Genomic DNA, 27,902 nt, shown 5'->3' with positions numbered 1-27,902 from the left:
CCAGACACATCATAACATCCCATCACAGGCGATGTACTGGTTTTCTAAAACTCTGATGACTGAGCCTCGCTCTGAACCATTTGTCATAAACTGAGAGGACAACCTTGAAGACCGGCTCATCTCCTAAATTCAGTGAGATCTGCACTAAGGAAAGGTGCATTTCCTTCATTACTCCTCATCCTGCTCTCCTTCCTCCTCTAGAACCGATTCAGGTCACTGAGCATGGCATAAGCTCAGGGCCCTGCGAGGGAAGTCAGGGTGAAGATGCTCGGGTCCAGACTCTCAAGGGATTTTGCAGTCTAGATTGGTGTTTTGCAAGGAGAGCGGAGGGATCATCTTATTTTTCACCTCCCAGCCAATCCCACGGTTAAGAAATTACGCATCCCTTTCATATACATGCTGGTTTCTGTTCTTAATCTCATCAATTTGTATGTCCGAGCTCTTTGGATACCTGGTTTTTCTTAGATTTGCATTCACTCAATAACTTTTTTTGGGGTGTCTATTAGGTGCGAGGCCTAATAATAATGAGCATATGACCAGTGTAGTCCTCCAGGATCCCATGCTCAGAAATGGCCCACGTTTGAGGTCATTCTCTGCTGTCTTGTAATTAATACTTTCTGAATGGGGCCCCCACAATTTCTTTTTTGCACTGGGCCCTACAAATCATAGCCTGGTTCTGGAGCTGGTTCTCTGGGTACTGGGCTAGGTGGTGGGGGCGCAGGGGTGAAAAGGAGAGACATCCATGGGGCACAAGAAATAAAAAAAATACATAAATGAATAAATAAAGGTAGTTTCAGATAAGGGAAAGACTAGTGAGGAAAGCAGGAGGACGTGCTAAAGAAAAATGGAGGGTTCTGGGTGGTGACGGCGAGCCTCTGGGGAAGCCTGAAGGGGATGAAGGAGCCGGCCATGGGGCTCCTCCTCTGCCTTGTTCAAGGCTATGTAACACACGGCACACGGCAAGCTCTCACCTAATCCCATGAATGAATAGAACTTCTGTTTTCAAAGGAAGAGCACCGAATACAGAAAACGACTTCATAATTTATTAGAAGCTGGGACAGCCTCGCTGCCCGATAAGGAACATCTGAAGTTTATTTAAGGTCTCCTTCAGGATCACATGTTGTAGCAGTTGGAGGGGGGACACCATGTCCAGGAAAAACAACCCCGATGGAAAAGTTCATTACTCATGTTCCCCTCCAGGAAGAAAAAAGAGGGAAGTTTCTTGTTCTAGCCAGATTCTCTTGCTTTCTTAACGATAAATGGAAAAACAGAGGTAAAAGAGAGGTAGGGAGAAAGGTAAGCAACGTGAGGGTTTCCCCTATTGTCTGCTTCACGGGGTGGGTGCAGTGTCACCATAAGGCACATGCAGTTTTGTAGGTGATGGACATAAATACTGCAAAAACTGATCTCGTCCCTGTGTTCGGGAAAAAGAACCAAAAAAGGCCTTTGAAGTTCAAAAGTCATCCCAAAGGCTCCAACATTCACCGAAAAGTGCATGTATTCACTTCTAATGTTCTCATTTTAAAGACTATGTTCAATAAAATAATAGCCAAGAGCCCACATTTACTGAGTGCTAACTGGTACCAGGTACTAGACGCCGTGCTTGACACAGATTATCTTCTTTCATCCCGACAAAAACCTTCCCAAGTGGGGACTAGTTCATCTCCATCTTACAAAGGAGAAACTGAGCCCTAGGGAGTCTGGCACCAAGAGTTCTCCCCACCAGTTGGATGTAGAACAGGATTCGAACCCGGGGCTTACATTCTTAAATACAGCCTTTCCGCTTGGCTGTTGCAGACCATGAGAAATGCATGCAGGGGTTAGTGTTCAGGCATGCTGCTAGGTTTCCTTCCTGTATTTCTGCACAGTCTGGTGTTTTGTTTTGTTTTACCCTTTCCCTCTCTCTTTGCATGTCTTTAAAAACAAAACAAAACAAAACTTTTCATTATGGAAAATTTCAAGCACTTAAAAAAGTGACAGACTGGTTCAATGAACCTGCATGTATCCCTCACCCAGTTTCAACAGGTATGAACACATGCTAATCTTGTTTTATTAATATTCTCACTCAATTTCTGTCCTTCTGTCCTTTTACTTTGAAGCAAATCTAAGCATTCAAATACTTTTCATCTGTGAATATTTCAATATAAAAGATAAGGACTCTTTTTAAAAGCCTAACCACAATTACCTAAAATGTGTGTATATATATATATATATATGTATCTATCTATCTATCTATCTATCTATCTAACAATATTCCTTAATATCATCAGATTTCCAGTTCGTGCTCAAATTTCCAATTGTCTCGTTAATGTGTTTTTTTTTTTCAAGTTTGAATGTTGACGCAGAAAAGGTCCACACTTTGCAATTTGTCGATTTTTTTCGTGTCTCTATTAATCTATAGGTTCTCCTTCTACCCATCTTGCTCATTTTCTCTCTTACTGCAATTTATTTATTGAAGAAACTGGAATGCTTATCCTGTACATTCCACCATCTGAGTTTTGCTGATTACATCTCTATGGTGTCATTAAACATGGTCCTCTGTCCACTGTATTTCCCACAGGTTGGTTGAATCTGAAGGCTCGATCAGAGTCCAGTTGGATCTTCTTTGACAAGACTGTCTCACAGGTTACCACTTGTGTCCTTTTATTAGGAGGGCCTTCTCCTTCATGATGTTAGTTCAATAGCTAGATCATTTAATGGATTAAGGGTTGCAATATGGTGCCTTTCTAATTCTATAACCCTTTACTTATTAGCTAGAATATTTCTGTACTGAGACATTTCCCCTCATCTACTAACAGGTTACCCAGTGATATAATTCATAATAGGAGACACAGAGCAACCCGACTCTTTATTTACTAGTTTTCACAATTATGACTTGGCACTTCCAATGGTGGCCAAAATATGTTTTTAAGTATTTATAAACACATGTACTTAAATACATTACTTGTGTTTAATTTAATTTAATTTTTAAATTTTTATTTTTTTGAGAGAGAGAGAGCTCTCATGAGTGGGGGTGGGGCAAAGGTGGGGAGAGAATCTTGAGCAGACTTCCTGTCACTGGTGGAGCCTGACTTGCGGCTTGGTCTTCCAATCCCGAGATCACGACCTGAGCCACAATCAAAAGTTGGATGCTCAATCGACTGAGCCATCCAGGAGCCCTTATATGTGTTTTAATCCATTAAAAGTATTGCCTTTACTGGTGCTTGAACTGTTGCATCTTGGCCAATTCTTTGAATCAGCTCCTGAGTCCTATGGACATGACCCTAGAAGTCTTTGACAGCTTCCTGCTACCTGGGATAAAACGATGCTCATTTTGTGTATTCACTACCCAAGACCTGTGCAGCATCTGCTGTTGCTTTTTGTTTCATTTTTAAAAACTGTTATGATTTTTATAGTAAAATATACATATTTTCTGTATTAACAATTTGATCGATTTTGACAAATGTATACACCTGTGTTTTCATGCCCCCACCAAGATGTAGAATATTTCCAGAAAATTACCTCTGCCAATCTTTCCCCTTAAGCAACTGTTGTTCAGATTTAGTTTTTCCTGTTCTAGAAATTCATATGAATTGAACTGTACAGTATATAGTCTTGTATGTCTGGCTTCTTTTGCTGAGCAAAATGTTCTTGAGATTCATTCATGGTGTTGTGTATATTCGTAGTTCCTTCATTTTTGATTGCTGAGTAGTATTCTACTTTATGAATATACCACAGTTTATTTGTCCACTCTCTCGTGAATGGAGACCTGAGCTGTTTCCAGTTTGGGGGTATTATAAACAAATATTCTATGAATACTCTTTTACAAGGGGTGTGTGTGTGTGTGTGTGTGTGTGTGTATACATGTTTTCATGTCTTTTGACTAATACATACAAGTGGAGATAACAGATCATAAGGTAGACATATATTTAATTTTTTAAGAAACTGCCAAACAATTTTCCAAAAGGCCATACCATTTTACACTCTCCCCAGTAATGCCTGGGAGGTCTTTGCTAACCCTTGGTATTATAGATCTTCTTAATTTAGCCACTCCAGTAATTGTGTAGTGATAGAAGCATCTGTATTGAGTACAGGTTTGGATGATAATTATAAATAATAATAGCAAACACTTATATAGTACTTAATATATGCTGGATCCTGTTCCCATACTTTGTAAGTGTATACCCAACAATACATTTGAGGTGGGGACTATTATCATCATCATCTTTATTTTACAGATGAGAAAATAGAAGCAGAGAGAGGTTAAGTAACTTACATGAAGCCACACAGGTAGGAAGGAGCCGATGGAGGATCTGAACTTAAACACCTTGGCTCCAGGGTTCAGGCTTCTGACTTGTATGCTCTTTTGCATCTTGCAATTATTAATTAGAATCCCTTCCCTTTCTCTAATATTTTGCTGCAATGTTAGCAAATATATCCCGTCAAGACTACTATCATATTAATAAAGAAACTTTGTACTTTTTAAAGCAAACACTTTTTTTAAAAAGAGTTTTCTTTTACTTCTATCCATCTTACTCTGAACTTGAACATTTTCTTTTCACCAATATATCTCCAGGTCTTTTTCTATTCTTTCCTCAAAAGTTTCTTATTTTGAGCACTTTTTTGGTTGGGCAAGTCTTCTGTGAGTCCTGATCTTCAAGTCCCAAGCAGATATTACATCAGAAACTTTTTGCAGTAAGTAATAAACAAAAAGTGAAAATAATTTTCATAATATGGATCCACGGGGCACCTGGGTGGCTCAGTCAGTTGACCCACGGATTCTTGGTTTTGGCTCAAGTCATGATCTCAGGGTCATGAGATCTAGCCCCACCTTGGGCTCGAGTTAGTGGGGAGTCTGCTTGAGATTCTCTCTCTCTCCCTCTCTCTCTGTCCCTCCTCCCGCTCGTACTCTCAATCTTGCTCTCTCAAATAAATAAGTACATAAATCTTTAAAAAAATGACATGGATCCATTATCTCAGTATCTAAACGTAGATTTGTTCCAAGGCTGGTGAGGTCTACATATTATTAGTGCCATCAAAGCCCCAGGTTCCTTCTATTTTTCCACTCAGCATGTTCTTCTCAAGCTAAAGTTCCCTCCTGGTTGCAATATCCCCTGTCACTCTTCCGGGCATCACATGCCTACTTCAAAAGAAGGACCATCTCTTTCTTCTATGTCTCTTTTTAAGAGTAAAGAGAGCTTTCCAAGAAATGCATCAGCAAACTGCCCCCCACCATCCACTGGCCAGAGCTGGGTCATATGTTTATGCTAAACCAATCAGTGGCAAGAGAAGAAGGTCATCATGGCTCCCCGGACCACAACTTCATAGCCAATATGTACATATAGCAAGCAAGCCCTCACGGCAGCCTGAGACTCTGCATTGGTGACCTCAAACCTTGAGCGGCCTTATGAACGTTGACCCTGGGGGCCACACCAACATTATCATCTTCTGTGTACTTTATCACATGAAGAGAAGTTGGGAAGCACTGGCTGACGGACCAGCTAGGATATTCCCAAGTTACATGGAGGGCCATACTGATTCCTGACCGAATCAGGCCTCTCAGGATAGAAGAAGGAAAAAAGTGGCTCTAGGAAGCAGGCTTAGAAAATGAATAGGAAACAAGAGAAGCCATCAGGGGCAAACACAGCCAGGACCGTGTCATGCACCCATCATGTCTATGTGGCACCCCACTGCTGCCTGGATGGTTCTGACTTTCCAACGTTCCCTCCTCCAACTCACCACACCACTCTCTCCACTCCGAGGGCAAGGGCGTGCAGGTATCCCAGAGCCAAGCCGAGGCCCTGGGCCTGTCCCCTTGTTGAACTGGAGTGCAGACAGAGGAAGATCTAGTCTCCTTGGTTGCCAGTGTAGGAAATCTGCACCAGGACCTGCCTTTTTGCCATTTGCCCGCTGGGCGCTTCCGGAAGGGAAATGGGGTGCTAGCAGAAGGCCAAGTTGAGTGCTGTGCAGCTAAAACATGACAAAAGCCCCCTTTGAAGGGCTTCCTGTGGCAATTCCAATTTACCTCTGAGTTAGGCCGGCCCTGGTGGAACTCCATACAGAAATAAACCTGCAGGTCAACCCGTCCTCACCCTTGGGGCGCTATCTCTCGAATAACCACAACATTATCGGGACCAGCAGTTTCCATCATCTATGTAATCAGTTCTGATGGCTCCCCAAATGGGACGAAAGACAGTTTCATGGTCGCTTGTGGCTATGAAATCTCATTGAGACAATTCAACTCTGGCAAAATTATGTTTACGTTAATAAATATGGATTTAGAGAGCCAAATAAGCTTCAAGGCCTCAGGCGTCTAAGATGAGAAAGAGAAAATAGATGGTGCATCATTCTGTTCTCCTGCCCCAAGCTTTAGACCCTGTTACAAAATAAATAAATAAAAGTCTTGGTGAGCCCTTTCCAACTTCTCTAAATGAAGTATAGAACATTTACAGAAGAGATAAAATAAAATTGCTGAAATCCACTCAATAGTGAACAGGGAAACCATATTATGACACAAACAGTCGAACAAATGTCAAAAGAAAGAAATATTCCCCACGATTTCTAAATCTTCAGATTGTAGGGCATGACAGAGAGGCTGAACGACAATTTATCTTTATGATACTGGATTTTAACTGGCAATGCTATGCTCTACATAAACTTATTTTAACTCTACGAGAAAATTCCACACCACTCTGAGATGACAAACATTTTCCAAGACACCAAAATTTGCTCTCAAGTCTGGCTCCAAAAACATGCAAACCACCTGATACTGCGTTAAAATGCAGAATGTGTTTCTCCCCATGTTCTCCGGCAAGAACAATCCCAGTGCTCTGAGCATTATGGCCCTTAAGAAAGTTATGAAAATTGGACAGCTCCACTAATAAAAGAAGCAAAATGAAAAAATGTATGAGAGATCAATTTTTGGCTAGGAGAATGGCATAAATCAAAAGTAGTTGGCTAGAGTATGGAAAAGAAAAGAAGGGCTCTTCTTCATTCAACAGTAGCATAAATTGGTACAACCTTTTTGGAAATCCAAATTCCTTCCACACAAGGTATTTATCTTACAGAAATTCTCTCACAAATGTTTTTCATACAGAGATGTTCACTGTAGCACTGTCTTAGTGAAAATTGGAAATAACCTAAATGCCCATTAATAGGGGATTGATGAAAGTAATTATGGTACAGTCATACCATTGAATATACAACCGTTATGGAAAATAATGAGAGATCAGTATCTAAATATGTAGGTAAATAAATACATTTCAAGATAAGATGTATATATGATGATCTCACTTTTAGAAAAATTTTATATTAATGTAACATGTAGCCACTATACGTTTAAAAAATATTTCATGAATATATACCACTGATAAAGTACCTTCACTTTTTTTTTTTTAAAGATTTTATTTATTTATTTGAGAGAGAGAGAATGAGAGACAGAGAGCATGAGAAGGAGGAAGGTCAGAGGGAGAAGCAGACTCCCTGCTGAGCAGGGAGCCCAATGCGGGACTCGATCCCGGGACTCCAGGATCATGACCTGAGCCGAAGGCAGTCGCCCAACCAACTGAGCCACCCAGGCGCCCAAGTACCTTCACTTTTAAGCCATGCATTTTGGGGCACCTGGCTGGCTGAGTCGGTTGAGCGTCCAACCCTTGGTTTCGGCTCAGGTCATGATCTTAGGGTCATGATCTCAGGGTCCTGAGATCGAGCCCCATGTTGGGCTCCGTGCTCAGTGCAGAGTCTGCTTGAAATTCTTTCCCTTCCCTATCCCTCCCACTCTGCTCCTCCCCCTGCTCACACACACTCTCTCTCAAATGAATAAATAAATAAAATCTTAAAAAAAATAACCCATCCATTTCTATTACAATTATACTTATGGACTTTTGTTATTTTAATGATAAAAAACTATGGTACTCATTTAAATTGGTACAAATATTACTTTTTATTCAATAATAAATCACACCAATAGTGATTATTATTAAATGGACATAGAAGACAAACACTTGGGGGGATATACTAAATTCTGGGTGCAGTGACACAGGGATAACTGGGACAGATCCCAGTTCCCCAGAAACACTTTTCACAATAGCCTGGGTCAATTGTTTTGAGTAGGAAATTTTACAAAGTTACCAAAAATTACATAAATCCTTGTTATAAAAAATTTAAATTCAGAATTATGAAAGTAAAAGAAGTAGAAAACTCTCCCTTCATCCATTTACATTGCCCAGGGGTAAACATTATTAATGGTTTGGTGTATATCTTTCCAGCCCCGTTCTCCCATGTAAAGGAATATATACACACATTTCTTGGGTAATATCTGCATCTGTTTCTCTCTCTGTTTCTCTAAACACACACACACACACACACACACACACACACTCACCCTGTATATTGTTCTGTCCTGTGCTTTTGTTTTTACTAGAACTTATCTCATTGACAATTTGGGGAAACTGTGATCTATAGCTCTACTTCATTCTTCCTCCTGATCTCATGGAATGCCATGGTACAAAGGTATTACCATTTAATCATGCATTCTCCTATTCACGTCTCCCAATGGTTTGCTATTTCAAATAATGGTGCAATGAAAATCTTGCACATATACCATTATGTGAGAATATTCTTAAGATGACTTCTTAAAGTGGATATGCTGTCAGAGAGGACACACCTCTCACATTTTGATTGGATACCACTAAACTTTCCTCCAAAAAGTTTGTAGCAACTTACCAGATCAATTATAACTTAATTCTCCTGCTTCGAAATATCCATTTCCTCTCTTATGCTTATTTTAGGTAAGTTCACAGAGATAGAGAGGAAAAGAACATCCCATTTTCAGCACGCTTGTCCTTGTCTTTTCTACCTATCTTAGTGGTCAGGGCCTTTTCCTTAAACTATAATTTATTGAGTTCTTGTGACACCCCAGGTGCGGGGCTGAGCAGTCCCACAGCATTCGGCATTCTCCCATTTAAACCTGCCAACCATACTATGAGATATCATGTCCCCACTTCATAGATGGTAAGACTGAGGTTCAAAGGAGTTAGGCATCATGGCCTGGGCCACACTGCCAGTCAGGGATGAGGCACAGGATCAGGGCTCACATTTTTCTGACTCCAACAGCTCCCAAAGGATATGTGTATATCACTCAAAGGAAATAGATAAAGCCTTTCATCTCATTACAAGGTCTATTAAAACAGACAGATGTCATTAAATATCCATAAATAATGAATGAAGCTGCTTTGGCATAGGAAGGCACAGCACTGTCGTTGTCCACTTCGTCTGTGTTTTTCTTCATACCTTCCTCAAGCCTGCAACTACCCACCTGGTCTTGCACAGGGTGGGTGGTTGCTGGGGAAAGAGAGCAGGCAAGTGCCACATTGTGAGTGACTCGCTCTACTGCCCCCTACTGAAATACTCAGTCCCCCCAAAGCGGCGGCCATAGCATGGCCCCATTTCACAGCCGGGGAGCCGAGCTGGGAGGTGACACGGGACCTTCAGCACATAACCAGCCCTCCGGTTCTCTAGTTTCTTCTCTTTAAACCAATGGAAACAAATGAAGTTGTTCCTTCATTTTCATTTGCTAAACTTCATCAAAATGGATAGCAACTTCCCATGCCTTAAACTTAAAATTGATAGCAACTTCCTAAAAAATACCATCTATTATGGAACCTAACCATATTATTGGTACTGAATAATTATTTCAGTGTCATAACATAACTTTAAAAGTGATGTTGAGGGACACCTGGGTGGCTCAGTTGGTTGGGCGTCTGCCTTTGGCTCAGGTCATGATCCCAGGGTCCTGGGATCAAGTCCAGCATCAGGCTCCCTGCTCAGCGGGGAGTCTGCTTCTCCCTCTGTTTCTGCCTCTCTCTGCTTTGTGCTCTCTCTCTCTCAAATAAATAAATAAATAAATAAATAAATAAATAAAATCTTAAAAAAAAAGTGATGTTGAAGATTGGGGGAAAAAAGTAAAAGTAATGTTTAATGAATATGTTGGTTTATGGTTTTCCTTACTGGAAAAACTTCAGATACAGTCATATATTTATACATATATATATGCATACATATTTATACATTTATACGTATATTTGTACTCACATACCTACATATACATATATATGTATATTATAAATTATTCATATCCTTAAGCATGACCTAGTTAGCTCTGAGAAAATATACAGAAAGAAAAAAGGAGAAAAAAGAAAAGGACAGAAAGACCATAATTAAATTTGATTTGTTTAAAACACATTTTATAGCATAAATGTGTAGCATAGTTTTGTTGTATTTGTCACCTAATGTAGTGTAGGAGCCTGAAAAAAAATTAAATGGATCCAGCTTGGTTGTGAATAAAGGGCACTGTTCAGACTCTGGCAATAACATCTCGAAAAAAATTTTTTTCTGGAAACTCGGAGATGGCTTCTGAAGTTTATTAAAGGAAAAACACATTCACTAAAAAGTATCATATCCAAAAGGTATTTGAGAGCAAAATCTTATGAGCTTGGCTAGAACTATATCTGGCATTGAGACCTAAAAATATTAATATATAAAAACCTTCAGGAAGAAAGAACCCCATAAATTTAAATGAGTTGAGAGTTAAGATTCTTTATATCCTGACTAAATTGTTTCAAACTTAAACAATAATTTCATTAAAAACTGGTATTAGACTATTTATTAAAAGTAAGTGTACTTTGTCTTCAGGAATTATTTGGGAAATTCCTAGTATTACTCTTTGTGCTGGGGATTATGAGTCTGTCATTATTTGAGGTTGATAATTAGACACAATAACCAGCTCTTGTAACTCAAAGGGTCAAATTCGCTTTATATTGTCTGTGCTTGCAGAATTCTGAAAAGCCCGGACACAGCCAAAGACCTAGGGGAAGCAAGCTTTTAATTAAACACTAATGAAGACCAAGAATCCAGGCAAATCCAAAGAGTCCTCCTATCCTTAACTCCAGTGGATGGGAATGACAGGAGACAGGGTCAGAGTGACAAGCAATGTCCACAGAATGCCAAAAAAAAAAAAAAAAAGCAAAATGTCTGAAGTGCCTGTCAGCATTCGTCAGGCAAAACAGGGCACCTTCCAGAACCTAACCACAGGGCTGGGCACAGGAAGCGGCGATCACTTGACAGCGGAGCTGACAAGAACTGCAGAAGCTGCCAACTTCCCCACCCTGGGCTGGGCACCGCCGGGGACTCGCAGCTGGCTGTCCACAAAAGCCAGGGTCCTCGGGTGAGCCCATTGTCACAGGCCCTGCAGGAAATAATCCACTCTGCTATCCAAAACACTGCCTTGTGAATGAGCTGGGAACACAGACACATCAGAGAACCCAAACAGATATATTCTCAATCAGCAATACTGAACGTTGGCTTGGGGCTATTTTCAATAGCGAAAAACAATAAACACACACATACAAACACATTTCGACCTGCATGGCTTTTCCCCCTGTATGAAGTTTCCAGAACTTTATAGCCATCACTTTTCCCTTTGGACAGAGGTCCCCTCATGCTACCTTTTCCTCCTCCAAATTCTTAGTGTCTCCCTGCATCACATGCTGCCGCCGCTCCTACCCAGGTCCCCAGCATCCGAAACAGCGTCCTGGGGCACCTGGGCTCAGTCGGTTAAGCGTCTGCCTTCGGCTCAGGTCATGATCCCAGGGTCCTGGGATGAGCCCCGCATCAGGCTCCCTGCTCAGTAGGGAGCCTGCTTCTCCCTCTCTCTCTGTCTGCAGCTCCCCCTGCTTGTGCTCTCTGTCTCTGTCAAATAAATAAATAAAAATCTTTAAAAAAAGTATTAAAAAAAGAGAGAAAGAAACAGCGTCCTAATTGTCTTACCCTTCCCCAGCCATACCCAGCAGAATGGCTAGAGTGACCTTCTTAAAATGTAAAGCAGATTCCTTTGTTCATTTAGTCACCAGGTATTTCTGAAGGATCTATTAGGTTCCAGGCGCTGAGGCTACTCTAGCGAACAAAGCCAAGTCCCGGCACGTCTTCAGCTAACATTCTGGTTGGGCCAACGCACAAGAACATCTGAACAAAGGTCTAATGTCAGGTGGCAATAGAGTTAGGAAGAAAAATAGAGCAGGATAGAGAAGGGTCAGGGGTGGCCTGGCAGGTGGGGTGACATGGTAAGACCTGCAGGTAGTGAGGGGGGAAGCACGCCCGTGGACTCTAGGTGACTGGGTTCCAGGCAGACAACACCCCAAGGGCAAAGGCTCTGAGGCTGGAACGCACTGGACAGAGGGAAGGCCAGTGTCGCTGCAGAAGAGTTAGGGGACGAGTGTGAGGAGTTACCACCAGAGGCTGAGTGTGTTTGCTGGCAGCTGGGGAGTGAAGAGAACCCAAGAAAGGGGTGCGGGTTTGGTGAGGCTGGCTCTTTCTGAGTTGGGACGTCACTGGACGGATTCAGATATGAGCATGGCGTGAGCTGAATTACTTCTGGAGCCTCGATTGAGAAAATACACCGTTTAGTCCCAACCAGTTCACTGATTCCTGATATGGCTACAGGGTTTGGTAGAGGGAGAGATGGAGCCTGGGGAAGTCCTGGGCGTCAGGTGGGCAAACGGAGCAAAGGAAGGGGCTGAACAGTTTGTAAACTAAGCCCCTTGCACAAGATGGCTGAGGGTATGGGGTTTGTCTTTAGACAGAACTGAGCTCCAGTCTTTGCTCTTGGACAAGTTACTCAGCAGCTCTACACAGTTCCCACGTTTGCCAAGTGGGTTCCATAATACCAGTTACATGTCACTGTCAGGAGAATTACATGAAACGGTGGCTATGAAGTGCTTAGCACTATGTCTGACACGTAGAAAATGTTCACTAAGAAATAACCATCGCTAACACTTTTTAAATGCTTACCACGGGCCAGCCCCCCTAGTGAAATCTTTACTTATCTGTGTTGGCCCCTCAACAACACTGGGAGATAGGTCCTATTATGATTTCCATCTCATGCATAAGAAGATGAGGCACAGAGAGGTCATGTAATTTGCCCACGTCACACTGCTATGAAATGACTGTGTTTGGAGTTACATCATGGTCAGACTTGGCACTCATATAACTTTTAGCATGATTACTTCAGGCTTAGAATCAAGTCTGTGCAAGGAGTCCCCATTTTCCCAACCCAAAAGCTACCATTTCTCAACCCATGTAATTTTTAACCTTCCTACCATGTAAATGTAAGTATTATTTATTTTATCTCCTGCGTTGGTAAAGAAACAGGCCCAGAGCAATTAAGCAGCTTGGCTCAAGGTCACACAGCTGGTAAGTCATGAAGCCTTGATTTTAAACCAGGTCCAGCTGACTACAGCTCATTCTATTTCCCTATTTTATCAAGGCCCTTTTCTCTCTCAGATAATAAGCATCTAATCACATTTTAATGAGACAAACTCATTTCTATAAAAATATTTGCTGGCTACATTACCCAAGGGTAGCATGATGCTTGTAATTACTGGGTCTCCTTAGCAGTTGCAAATCTCAGGGTCACATCGGAGGAGAGCTTACCCAGATGAGAGAGACAGCCGTCAGTGGGGTCCCATAGCCTGCGTGCATGAGAGTCTAGGGGTCAGGGTTGAGAAGAAGAAAGTTTAATAGCTTCGGTTGCAGAGAAAGAAAGAAAACAACTAAACAGCTGTGAGCATCTTTGCTCTCGTGCCCGAGTCAGAAGATGTCAGTCTCAGGATAAAAAGCTGCGCCATGCAACCATGGGGGAACAGTGTCTCTCTGCAGTGCTCAGGGGCCCCTGTCCTGCTTGCCACCCTAGCCTGTAGTTCTTAATCTGGGGTAGAGAGGAGGAAGGAGGAGCACAGACTTCTGCAGATTGTAAGGGTTTCAGTGGTTCCTCATATACCTAAGACATTGAGCACACCGCACATATAAAGATAACGATTTGCCAGGCACTAATCCGTCTATCCAACCAACCATCCATCCGCACATTTATCTAACACTGCTTACTGAAAATAGCAATACAGTGAATTTTGATAACGGTCCTGGGAGAGAAACACTTTAAGTGAGATGCTATAATTTATCTATATTTTACAGCAGAAAAAAAAATTTGAGTCTCAGAGAACTCATACGGGTAACAAAAGGTGAGTTAAGATTTGAATTCACAGGCAGCCTGAGTGTATCGACTGCATTTTTGAGTGCCAGGCTATGTTTCCACCCAGTGTTTGCTGAGTGAATGAGTAAGTGAATAAACCGATAAGATTCTATTTTTATGAGTTGTTTACCTTTTCAGAAATAAAGCAGCAAGTCAGTGGCAGGAGGCTGAGCCTTGGAGTCAGCCAGAGCACTGTTCAAATTCCAACACCGTGACTTATTAGTTAATAAGTATGTAAAACCAATAAAGTGGGGTTCATGATATCATCCTATAGTGCCGTTACAAGGACAAAGAGAAGGCACGATATCTCCTAAAGCTAAAGATCTTCTGTACATACCCCGGAGAAGTTCTTGCTCATAAGCACAAGGAGACAAACATAAAAATTTTCACTGCAGTATTTTGAGATACTGAAAAATGGGAAATGACCTAAGTATCCACCAACAAAAGATCGGTTATATTTATGCAATGGAATATCGGGATTGAAGTGAATTTAGAGACAAATCCTCAAAGCTTGTTGAGAGAATAATAAGGTAGCAGAATAATACATCTTTATATAAATTTGACAGACACAGAAGTAATATAGATTGTTTATATATATATTTTTAAAGATTTTATTTACTTGACAGAGAGAGAGATAGCGAGAGCAGGAACACAAGCATGGGGAGTGGGAGAGGGAGAAGCGGGCTTCCTGCTGAGCAGGGAGCCCGATGTGGGACTCGATCCCAGGACCCTGGGATCATGACCTGAGCCAAAGGCAGACGCTTAACGACTGAGCCACCCAGGCGCCCAGATTGTTTATATATATTAACACATACAAACATATGTGGCAAAATTATAAAAACATGCCCAGGAATGAGAAACACAAACTTGGTGGTAGGATTCTAGAGAGATAGACAGGAGAAGTACAAGAGTGGTTTCAATGGATTCTACACAATTTTATTATATTTCTCTTTTTTTCCCCAATTTTATTATATTTCAAAAATGTATCTAAACAAACATGGCAAAATATTAAGATGTCTTAACACTGAGAGGTAGGTGCGTGGACTTTTACTCATATTATCTTTTATATTTTTCGATATTGAAAAAATCCCCTAAGGGTTTTTTGTTTTATTTTAAGATAACACATGCAAAGTGCCAAGCACAAGGCCTGGCACACAGTAGCTACTAGATAATTAGTAGCTATTAGCCAAATCAAGGCAGTGAGACTATAGAAAAGCACCAGTTAAGGAAAAACAGTTACTTAAGCAAGAAGCTTTGCCCAAACACAAAATCCAAGAGATTGAAAATGATTAGGACATTGGGGGGAAATGGCACAATATAATTTATCACATGTATCAGCCTCTTTCATGCCAAGTTTATTTCAAGGATGCCCAGAATTTTTATCTGTTACATATGACCACCTATAGGCACACATATATGTAATCACATATGGATGTCAACTTGAATTTTTTTCATGAGCGTTTCATTTCTGCTTCCTTCCCCTGCATTACATATTACCTTGTCTACAAAATTTAGAACTACCTCTCTTGTTTCCCATTCGAATCATTCACACTTTTCCACAACCACCAAATTGGACATCCCCAATCTAATGCTCATAATAAACACAGTGGGAGATAAACAGGAAGTTATCCCATGTTGCAGCTCTACCAAGATGAGCCGGTATAAGGAAAAACAAACGCTGATTTGAAAAGGCAGGAGAGTCTATTCTTAACTTTGTGTTTTTCAAGCTGTGCAACAGAAGTTCCAAAATGCTTCTCAAAGATACGGAGACCGATCTTGTTGATTTTAAATATACAGTCTTTTACAGTCTTCCCATCATGTGACGTGATGGGCTAGAACATTAAGATAGTCTTCTTTCTTAGTTTTGGGGATCTCGGCATCTCAGTTCCTCGCCATAAAACCCTAGGCTTTGATTACCAGAAAAGATGGCAGATGAATTTTCTCTGTGATGATAAGGAGACTCGTATTTCATTTATCTGCCAAGTTTCGTCTCCTTTCTGTAGGTATTACTGCTATTAACTGACTCCATGGCTGCCTGATCCCTTCAACAGGGTAGGATCCAATCAGGAAACTGCTCTGAGCGGCAGGCCTTGTTCTAAAATAAAGCCAGATTCTACATCCTTCACATCAGTGCAATCCTTACTCCCCACTTCCTTTCCGTGGGCCCTTCCTCAGTTCAGGCTTTGATCCTGGCACCTGTTGGGCAGGCATCCGTAGAAGATGCTGTGATGTGCTGTCCAGACTTATTCCCTCAGTTGTCGGAAGCATTCTGAGCTGACAGCTCTCAGCCCCCTCTGGGACTGCCCTCCCTTAAAGAGCTGCCTACGTCAAGGCCACTCCACATTCTCAAGGGCAGCCCACTTCTAATGATGTGTTGATGTAGGTTGGGGGGAAGAACAGCCCTCTTGTTCCAGATGGGGACAGCTCTCTCTTCCAGAGCTACCCATGAGGGCAGCTGAAGCCATTGTTGAGCCTGAATTATAAGTAGCCCAATTTCTCCTCTGCTTCTCCTGCTTCTTTCTAGTCCCTTCTACAGGTGTTGATCACAGTGCGGTCTCTAGTAAGCATCCTGCTTGCGAATTTGTTTCAGGAACCAAATCTGCATCAGCCTTCATGCGGTACCATGGTAGGCTCGCTTTTCCTAGCCCCTGTGATTGAGTGGGTTACATAATCAGCTCCGACCCATGACCTTCGAGAAGTCACATGAGCTACTTAGAGACCAAGCACTTAATTGCCAGTGTAAAGCCCCGAAGAGCTCTTCACTCTCTATCCTGGTAACTGGTAATGTGCAGGAACGTTCTGTGAACCTCAGTGACAGTGATGAGCAGAGCTTAGAGACAACCTGTGATTGGACAAGTAGTGTGAACCAAAAACAAACCTTTACTTCTTTAAGCCATTAGGATACTGGGACTGTTTGTTGTCAGAGCGAAACCTCCCCTCTCCTGACTGATACACCTGTATCACTGCAACAGCCTCCCAGCTCCCCTTCCCGCCTCCACTCTGCTACCTGCTCCCAAATCTATCAGCCTCACTGCTGCCAGGGATGGGTCTAAATCAACCTCTCCCCTGCCCCCAAAGTTCTGAAGAAGAAAACATCAAAATCCTAAAGTAAAAGATCATTCAAGTTCAGACTTGAATTATTCTCAATCAACATCTCTGTCTCTGACTCCAACTCCCTCTCTCTCTTTCTCTCCCCTCACCCTCTCTCCCCATCGGCCTTAAAAACCTGTTTATAATCCCCCCAAAGCCATGTTTTCCTATGCCTGAAATGCCTTTCTGCCTTTCTTCATCCATCCAACTCCTACTTGTCCCTCAAACCTCAGCTTGAGAATTACCTCCTCCAGGAAGCCTCCTTGACTCCCTTCCCCTCCCTTTTTGCTTTAATCCAGTCTGATTTAGATCTCCTCCACTGTGCGCCTAGAGTTTCATTTCCTTAACTATCTCCCTTCCTTGACAATAGATTCATCAAGGGCAGGAAAAATGCCTATTTTGACTTTGTGTCAAAAGCTAATGCCTTGGCACAGTAGCAGAGCTGGGGTAAGCACTTGGATCATTATTTTAGGTACAAATAAACCAACAAGAGAATGATTCAATCTCTAACTCCAATCATGTTCTACAACGAAGGACCTAGTACAAGTAACCTGAACACCCATCCTGAATATTTGTTCACTAATTTCCTGGCGACTAGGTATTTGATGAGAAAATTCTTTCATATTCCTTCAAGTTCTATTTTTTTCTACGAGTAAATTTTGGACTTTTTCTTCCTCTCGCATTCTCTACCCAATATGTTGCTTTTTTTCTAGTGTGGTAACTGGCAAACTTTCTGTAAAGGACCTGACAGTAAGTATTTTTAACTTTGTGGCCAATATAGTCTTTTTGTCAACTACTTGGCTGTAAGTAGTTAAGGCACAACGACTCAAGTCTGCCACCGTAATGCAAAAGCAGCCATAGACAACATGTACATGAATGAGCAGGGCTGTGTGCAACTAAAACTTTATTTACAAAAACGGGAGACAAGACAGTTTTCTCCTGTGGGTCGCAGTTTGTCAGCCCCTCTTCTAGTCTGTGTAAGAGTGAAGGCTGGGGACAAGCAAAATATACATGGTTTGAGATGCACACAGGCCACAGAATGCTCAATGGGGAACTTTTCTTTTGGGGGAGTTGGTCTTTCCCAGCCAATGTAGTGGGAGGCAAAGTTCATGTGTTACCAGTTTATGGATCATCAGGGTCTTGGATATAGAGAGATTATTTCCTTAGAGACCCTAATGGGAGCTGTCTATGATCTCCTAGAGTTTTTGTATTGGCTTAAACAAAATTTGGGTCTACTGTATGAATACAAGAGCAAATCCCAAGGCTCACCCTATACACAGTCTCTCTTCCTTAACATCCTTGCCTGCAAAGATGGGAATTTAGTTTCCAGAGAACTAGTATCACTTATAAAAACAATAGTAATTCCCTTAGCCTTACCCTTCATCAAGGACCTTCTATGGGTCTGGTGTTAAGTACTATACATACCCAAGAGCTAACATTAATTGAGCATTTGCTTGTGCCAGGCAGGATGTTCAGTGTTATAGATATTATCTCATGAATTTTTCATCCTGCCCATTATGCAGGTACTAAAGTTCTCCCCTTTTACCCAGGAGGCTCAAAGAGGGAAAGCAATTTGGTCAAGGTCAAAGTTGCTAAACTTGGAGCCTACAGCCTCTGCTTGGTCTGCTCTGTCTGCTACCCCTCGGGGCCAACTGCCTGCCTCAGGGGAGCTGACCCAGCCTCTTACAGTCACTTAAATATCTCAGATTCTGTCCCTGTTACCTCCTGTTGGAGACGACTCCATTCAGGGTTAGCAAGAAATTCTATCTTTGAGGTGTTGGGGATGAGGGGAAAACTTAATCCCAAGTAGCAAACTGAGGGCTTTGTTAGAACGTGTCACACTGAATAAAAAGCAAAAGGTGTTGATTTTTTTCAACCACATTCTCCCATCATTTTCCACCTCAGTTGTTTGTTAAACTTAATTAATTGCTATAACGGAACCCATCCAGGCAAGATATCAGCAGGAGAGATATATGGCTGATGAATCAGCTTTTAAGATTTAGTCCCAAATTGAAGGTGAATGTCCCAGCCTGCGACTTTAACCAAATTCAAACCTTCACTCATAAAGTAAGTCTTTGTTCAAAGGCAGCCCTAGTACAGCTTCTGCCTGCTCTTTATTTAGTCGTGTTACTACAGAAATGCCTTATAGCTAGTCTCTTAATTATTCATGGTTTTTGGCAAATTAAGTCTCATGCCTCTCCAGTATCTAGACGTAGAGGAAGTGTTCAATTCCAAAGAAATTATGCCTTCCCAGCTGTACCAGCCAGGCAATGATGTTGTTGCCAAATTCCGTATGAATAGGTGGGGGATCTTATTTCATTTATAGTATATGAATAAACAGAACACCCCCAGGGAACTGCGAGGTATTTCATGTAACGAATATCTCCTGCACCAGCCTTATTTCTCTCTGGAGTGACTGAGCCCTGGATTTCCCACAAAGACTATTCAGCCCAAAAGCAAGAAAAATGACACCTTTTTTATTATCAAGATGATAAAAAAAATGGGGTCCAATAAAATATGTAACCCTATGGTGTTTCCAGTTCATGTGCCAGTAAACCGGGCAGTACCACTGAACATTGATTTAGAAATCATAATTATTAGATAGCAATAAGGGTGTTTTAATGATGAGCCCCCACCCCGTTAACTTGAATTACTGTGGCAAAATACTTGGAAATGTGTTTGCCATTAATCTTTGTACTTACCTAGAAAAATAACTATTTTGTTTAAAGAGCTCTAGATTTGAGATTCTAAGAAGGCAGGTGCAGTGGACCTTGCGGATTGCCCCCCAACCGAGCACTGACCCTCCCCCATTGTTTGGCAGCTATGTGGTCTGCCTGGGACTAACCTCACGCCCAGCTGCAGAAATGGGTCTGCTCCCCCACTGGCCTAAGCCCATCAGTGCAATTAGTGTTTCTCAACAGTTATGTTCATTATCATTGTCTTAAGGAGTCTTGTAGATAGTTTTTTGTTTGCTAGTCATCCCCACCCCCTGCAAATTCTAATGCCGAAAGTATACTGTATATCTGTTTAGGTATGTATATCTGTGCTTTATACACAAAAAGAGTAAGATTTTTTTGTGCCCCGTTCCCACTCCCAAGAAGTAATTGTTGCTTCTTGGGGGTCCTATCACTCTCACTGAGAATGCCTGAATTATAATCCCATTCCCTGTGCCATTCAGTGCAGGCACTGGGGGTGGGTACCAACCCTAAGTTAACCTAGCAGAGCGCAAACTGGGAATTTTTTTTTTTTTTTGATAGCTGGTGGAGATGAGAAATGTTTTTTTCTTTCTGGATGGGTTCATATGTGGATCTCAGCCATGGAACTGCTGCAGCTATCTGCTATCATGAGGGAAGAAACCAGCTAAAGCAAAAGCCAGTACATGAACAAGACAAGGCTGAAAGAATCATGGGCAACAAGCATCGTGCCTGGATCAAACCATACCTGAAGTTCATTCAACTACTAAACATTCTGGTTTGTCATAAGTCCCTTCTTTTTATTTTGTAGGTTAGAGTTGGGTTTCCTATTACTATAAATCCCAAATGACAGAGCAGATAACATTTATTGAATGCTTCCTAAACTCTAGGTACTGTGTTAAATATCTTACATGTCAATTAATTCTTTCATCAACCTCTGTGATTAGTACTATTATATTTCCCATTTTATAAATGATAAACTGAATCAGGATAAGATAAAGTAACTTATGTATGATCAAACACAGGCAAAGGTTGGATTTATCCCTGTGTCTGACTTGGAGCCTAAGGTATTAACCACTTTATTTTACTGCTTTACAATTCTATACAATTTAAGTCACTACTTTCTTGCTCAGTATTTAAAAGGCATTAATGAAAATGGTGTTTCTTTGCTAGCAATTAACTTGTGTTGTGCAATTAAGAAACCTATGAGTCTCCCAAGTTTTAAAATATTTTAAGAATTCTTACTTCTCCCAAAGCACAAGAAACTTTAAACTTAGAGATCATTTCCTACTTATGACTATACTCATAAAAATGGCCACCATTATATCAGATGTCCTTTCTTATTATCATGAGAAGGTACTGGCTCAGTCACCATCCCTTTCACAGAAGAGAAAACTTACAATTTAGTAGGATAGTCCTTCAAGTTGCTGTTTTGCTTACAAATAATGATTGATAAAACTCATGGAAGGGGGTCTCAGGATTCAGGAACCTAACCTAATTAGTCACTAACAGCAAAAGAAATAAGCTATATGTCCCCTGAACCTTGGAGAGAGATGCATAGAGGCTGTTTGGTTGGCTCTAATATTCCTGTTCTCCTTTTAAAAAGTTTCTCCAACATTAAAAAGCAAAAACAAAACTCTATGGGGGTCACTTCTCCTACAGACTAACGCAACAATGATTTCCCGAAAGACAAAAAGGCTGAGAGGCAGACACATCTGGCTCTAAAAGGCTAGGTGATCTGTGTACCGTGGCCAGAGGGGATATGTCCACAGCTCCATAATACTCTCAACCCCCACAGGCTGTCCTGCATCTCAGCCTGGCTTTTGGATTCACCCAAAATGCAAGACATCACAGACATGTTCTCTAAAGCAGAAGTCCTGAAAGCATGAAGTAAATGCTGCTCACATTGTAACAAGGATGATTGGACATCAATGATGACAAGGGGATGCTGATTCTTTACAAGCCCCCCCCCCCCCCCGCGACCCCTCCACCATTTAACCTCAGGTGCTGCTCTTTTCATTTTGCTTGATGGTTGGAAGACTACAGCTTGTCAAAACCAGAGGCTTGATCACATAGAGGACTCAGTACAATGAGATATAAATGATAGCCATAGTGGGCATGCGGTCAGGGTAGGGGAAATCCAGGAGCTGTAACAGAGCTATTTCCACAACACAGGGAAGGAGACGTGATGATATAGTCCCATAGTAAACACTAGGTATAATCTTCCTAAATGCAATGCAGATTTTTTTTTAAACCTCGAAGATATTAACCAATCCAAGCAAAGGACTTTTAAATTCACAAATGACTGTCAAAAAAAAAAAAAAAAAATCCAGGGAAGCTGCAGTCCCAGAGAAAATGAATGGTCTCCTAGTTGAACAAAGTTGCTGCATTTTTTTGCCTGCAGGACGGGACCTAGCAGAGAAATAAAGAGGCTGTGTTGTGTGAGGGGAGTAAACCCGAAGGTAAGCATTCCAACCTTCCACCAGGCAACCCCTCCCTACCCTAACCATCATCCTCCTGCAAAGTGTTCACAATTTGCTGTCCTTCCTCCAAAAGCCAGTAGACACAGAATCAGCTTTTCCTGGCTCGGCCTTGCAAGTTGGGGCTGCCTGATGGAAAACCGAAATAAAATCAAAAGAAAGAATGCAAATCCAGCAAGGCCCCTCTGACCGAAAATTGGTGTGAAATCCTTGGTCCTGAAATGCTCCCCCCCTGCATCCACCCCAATAAAACGAAAAAGGAGGAATCATCTGAATGTCCAAGTCGCTTCCCGCAGACCCTCTGCTGCAAAGCAACAGCTTTCTTAGCTAAGTGCCAGGCAGTACACCATGGCTCTGTAACAGATGTCTGCAAATGCTGGTACTAACTCGCAAGTGTCCCCGTGCCCAATGGGGAAAAATCACAAGCTTTGTCAGGCAACAGTTATACACAGATGCTGAACATTTGACCCAGGAGTCAAGCAGCCCGCTAGGAGTTTAAAACAAGAGAGGTGGAGGGAGAGAGAGAAGCAAATCATACAGGTGGAACCGGCTTCCCTAGAGCGCCCGGCATCCTGCGAGGGCCCCGGGGCGCCGCGCGCCCTGGCTCACCTGGTACACGTCCCGCAGCCCGCACCACGTCCGCAGCACCTGGTGGCAAGCCCGCAGTCTCTCCGTGTACCATCTCCGCAGCGTGGACACGGTCAAGTTCCACACGAAGCGGCTGCCGCTGAACAGCAGGTCCTCCACTCCACACATGAACACCGAAGCCATGCCGCCTCCTTCCCTGGGACCCCGGGGCGGCCCGGCTCCCGCAGCTGCAGCCTAGCCCAGCCCAGCCCCGCCGCCGCGGGCCCGACCGCCGAGGCTCCAGCCGCCGGCTTCTGCGGGCAGCCCGGAGGGACTGGGGGGGGGGGGGGGGCTGTCAAGCCTGCCACCAACTCGTCTTTCACCGTGCGTCCTGGCCAGCCTCCGGCGGCATGCCCCGGGATTGGGCGCCCGCCAGCCAACGGCTGCGGCTGGCACACAGAAGCCCAGTGTCCACCCCCGCCCGCTGCTCTGGCTGGCAGCGCCGAGCGAGCTGCGCTAAGCTCCGCCAGGCGAGCCCTCGGCGCTCCCCGGGCGCGGGAAGCCCTGGCCCGCGAGGACTCCCCCTGGCGCTCCCCGAGTGCGCTGGGCAGAGGGGGACGTGGAGCGAGTCTTTGCAGGCAAAGACGAGAGCTGCATTTCAGCGCTTTTGCTTGCACGTTCTGCAGATACGCGCGCACGCGCGCACACACACACACACACACACACCAGCCCAAGTCTCCTAAACCGCTTTGGGGAGCATCTTACTTTACACTACAGGGGCTTTGCTTTGTACACGCTGACATATACCTCTGGGCAGCCACAGATGCAGGAGGGAAAAAAAAAAAAATCCTCCGAAGCATCCCTTTGGACCTCACTTCCCTGGGGGAACAGCCTGAATGTTTCCTTGGTTGTGCTGGAGGCAGGAGATGAAGACACAGTCTCAGAGCAATAGTGTCTGCAAGGCTGCACAACCCGCCTCTGCTCCTCATTTGTGGGTCTCCAAGAAAATGCCAACCTGCCCCTTGTTGCCAGCCAGAGGGAGGTTCCCTCACCTCTGCACTGTGCTAATTCCAATGCAGCAGTCGGTTCATGAGAAAAACAAAGAGTGTTCTTGGTCTTTAGCAAATAGCTTCCAGTTACCATGTGCTGGAAAATAGAAGCTCGCAAGAATCCTTGGTTTGGTTCTGGAAAATTCAGCCTCTGGATATGTCTAGCTGCGGCTGCCAGCACAAAACAGCACACAGGTAGTTTATTCCTGATTCAAAACTGAAGGAAACTGTTTGACCACTCATGAAGTCACCGGATGATTAAAGTTCTGTTGTTGTTGTTTTAAAGTTCTCCCTCTGGAATTGATATTGCCTAAGGCATTTGGGAAAAGGAAGCCCCACATACCACCAGTCTCTGTTTCCCTTTATTTTTTTTAAAGATTTTATTTATTTATTTGACAGAGAGAGACACAGCGAGAGAGGGAACACAAGCAGAGGGAGAGGGAGAGGGAGAAGCAGGCTTCCCGCCGAGCAGGGAGCCCGATGCGGGGCTTGATCCCAGGACCCTGGGACCATGACCTGAGCCAAAGGCAGACGCTTAACGACTGAGCCACCCAGGCACCCCTCTGTTTCCCTTTAGAATGTGTGTAGAATTCAGTTCCATATAATAGTATAACATTTCTTATAGCAAAAGCACTGCAGCAAATTTCAAGATGTTGTTTTTTTCCTGAATCCATTTGTAGGACAATTGTCTGTTTTATTGGTGGTTTCACACCTGGGCTGTTATCTTGGCTATTAAGTGGCAGAGAAGTAAGGTGCCAAAGCCTTTCTCCTGAACTAGCTCAGAAGGCTTCAGAACAGATTATCGACAAGCTGATTTAGTTTTATTTCAGGTTTCAAATGTGCCTTTGGAATCTTACTTCAGGTGAAACTCAGAACGCAAAAATGTGTTCTCAAAGTGCCTCTTGTTTTGGAAGTACCCATAATCAGGAAACTTTTAAATGACATTTCCCTTATTACTTTTTACTTATTCTTATTACCAATAAAATCACCGAAGAGTTTTTGTTGAATTAGTTCATTGGACACAGACCTGATTCAAGATTTGGAAACAATTCTTTGCGGTAAGTCTACCCTATGGGCTCATGAGTATGCATTCTGACGATGTTTTCCAACACAATGGTCACAGTGTTTCCACAGAATCAGCATATACTAGGTCTTACGGAATCAAAAGAAACTGAACTAAGTATAGTTTGAAAATGAAATGTCATCCTTCTAATGGAAAACTACTGAACTTCAAAAATGGAGTTTTAGTATGAGTGAATGGAGGTGGTACATTTATTTAATGATGCAGTGTGACTGTATTCTCGGAAATGTCGGGCAGCAAAGGGAATACCAGAATAAAACCTCCAACAGGTCAATTATCTCTGTCTCATGACACCATGCTCTCAGAAGAGATGCTCTAGAAACCGGGGCTGTTATCTCTCTGTGCACAGGTCTAAAGTCAGTGCTCAGTTCCAACCTCAGGCATTTTCATTCCAGACTTTCAAAGTTGGTGCTTATACTATTTTCTGAAAAGTGGGATGTGGTGTCAGGGTTCTCAAAGTGCGGTGCCTGAACCAGAAGCATCAACATCATCGGGGGAACTGGTGAGAGATGCAAGTTTTCAGCCCGCTCCAGAATCAGAAACTCTGGAGTGAGGTCAGCAATCCCAGTGCTCATACAGCCTCTGGGGGATTCACACTAAAGGGGGAAAAGCACTGTTGTAGGGCATGGTTGGCAGAAGCCAAGTCTCCTACGAGAAAGACACCTGACTTAAATCTCTGCCCCTTAAGACCTTGTACAAGCTCCTAAAACCCACAGAGCCTCAACGTCCTCATCTATAAAATGGGGATAATATCAGTATCCACTATCTAGGGTTTTTGGGGAAAATTAAGTAAAAGATTCCATATAAAGTGTTTACTGTAGCTGGCAAGGGGTAAGCATCCAAAGAACAAAAACTACCATCACCACTCCACCCAAATCATGAATTGTTTCAATTTTTTGTATGCAGATAAAACAGAAGGTGAGTGTTTTGTTTTTTTTTCTTAATTTCAACTCATCATCTACATCTATTTTCCTATCCCTTTTTGTGGGTTGGAGGTTACAGTTGGTGGTGATTTGTTGGCGGGGGGGGGGGGGGGCAATTCTGTCACTTTCATTCAAGTTCCCAAAAAGCTTTCTGAAGCTCCATCTTCCCCAGCACAGCCAACCTTTGCTGGGGGACTTGGAGAAGCCGTGGATGCTCAAAGCTGGATGCAAGACAAATAAAGACACCAACGTCCACACTGATACACTTCTTACCCGAACAGTTTTCCTCTCCTGCAGAAGAAGTTCGGAGCTCTAGGACAGGGAAGGAAGGGTAAGTTCCTTCTCACCAGGGACCAACAGGGCGGGGAGGGGAGGTGGCCACTGAACCCAGATGTGCAACCGTGGAGAAAAGAGCAACCCAAGTGTGGCATCATTCTTAAAATGGACTAACCACATGGGACAAACCAGATCCCAGGCACACACCCTTGAGGCTGGCCTGAAATTTCCAGTGGAAAAGGAGCTAAATCAAGCTGGCTTCAGAATTATCTTGCTCATAATTTCTTTCTTTCTTTCTTTCTTTCTTTCTTTCTTTCTTTCTTTCTTTCTTTCTTTCTTTCTTTCCTTTCTTTCTTTCTTTCTTTCTTTCTTTCTTTCTTTCTTTCCTTCCTTCCTTCCTTCCTTCCTTCCTTTCTCTTTCTTCCTTCCTTCCTTCCTTCCTTCCTTCCTTCCTTCCTTCCTTCCTTTCTCTCTCTTCCTTCTTTCCTTCCTTCCTTCCATTCAAGAAGAGGACTGTCTTTCCTCTTCAGCATCACCATTCCCTGCAATATGCTGTAATTTCCTGCAGCTCTCTCTGGAGATTTAAAAAGATGCTTCAGGTGACAGCATTATTCATACACCTGGGAGTTCTGCTACAGAGGTAAAAGAGAAATTGTCATTATCCCTGAGGCTCCTGTAGGTTCTCCTTTGAGCAATCAGCAGGAAGAAGAGCACAATGCTGGGAAGACAGCATGAAATGCCAACTCCTGTCTCTAGAAAGAGAGAGCCAGTTGGTAACATAGCTTCCAATGGTTCCTTCTGCCCATGAAAAACAGAGTTCACTGCCAGTGGACAATTTTTTTTTTTTTTAAGACAGAGCAAGCACAATTTGAGTGGTGGTGGAGGGGCTGGGGGAGAGGGAGAGAGAGAATCTTAAGCAGGCTCCATGCCCAGTGCTGAGACCAACAAGGGGCTCGATCCCACAACCCTGAGATCATGACCTGAGCTGAAATCAAATTGGATGCTTAACCCACTGAGCCACCCAGGCACCCCTGTGCCAGTGGACATTTTTAAACTATACTCTTTACACACCTGAAAAGCCAGTGTGGCTAAATTCTGATAGACTCTGAATATCTGACTTGGGCTTGAGGGGGATGAAAACAAGATCTAGTTCAATGGCTCTCAATCAGGGGCAATTTTGCATCCCTCCCTCTGGGACATTTGTCAATGTCTGGAGACATTTTTGGTTGTCACAACTGGGGGGGTGGTGTGCTACTGGCATCTAGTGGGTAGAGGCCAGGGATGCTGCTCAACATCCTACAATCCCCAGGACAGTCTCCACAAAAAATGACTCTTCTGCCTAAAATGTCATGCAAGTTGATGAACCCTGGTCTAATTAAATGCTACACTCTGCTCTTCCACTCACAAGACTTCTGTGGGGGGAAAATTTCCTCCCTCTTGATATTTTCTCCCCAAAAGGCAGATTGGGGAAAAATGCAACAATCATTCCATGATGGTTTTTGGGCACTTACGAAAGAGCTATAATGAACTTAACGTCCTTTGAGAAAGAACTGGAATGCCATTTTCTATTATCTTCACCTACCTTTTTATGATTTATCATAAAAATGAGGAATAGTAATTTTCATCATAAACTATTTATATTTTGGTTCTCTGGCTTTTGGTTTTATCATTTCATTTAAAT

At 42.8% G+C, this 27,902-nt stretch overlaps 1 protein-coding gene across 3 annotated transcripts in view; it reads right to left on the bottom strand.

Moving 5' to 3' along the window:
* Positions 1–27,902, bottom strand: part of FRMD4B (FERM domain containing 4B) — a 325,730-nt gene that overhangs the window by 151,430 nt on the left and 146,398 nt on the right. Inside the window, exon 1 of one of the 3 annotated variants that reach the window (XM_045861985.3) lies at positions 22,935–23,209. The exons of the other annotated variants lie outside the window; for them this stretch is intronic. Within the exon in view, the coding sequence (XP_045717941.1) occupies positions 22,935–23,096 (162 nt within the window). The 5' untranslated portion in view covers positions 23,097–23,209. Of the gene's footprint in view, positions 1–22,934; positions 23,210–27,902 lie in introns of those variants that run through there. 3 annotated transcript variants of the gene reach the window in all.

Source organism: Mirounga angustirostris, unplaced genomic scaffold (assembly GCF_029215605.1).
Source record: "Mirounga angustirostris isolate CCGP_5_RB_7025 unplaced genomic scaffold, mMirAng1.0.hap1 SCAF_1, whole genome shotgun sequence".
NCBI lineage: Eukaryota > Metazoa > Chordata > Mammalia > Carnivora > Phocidae > Mirounga > Mirounga angustirostris.
The sequence above is the reverse complement of the archived record's forward strand: the minus strand, read 5'-3'. Positions and strand labels throughout refer to the sequence as shown.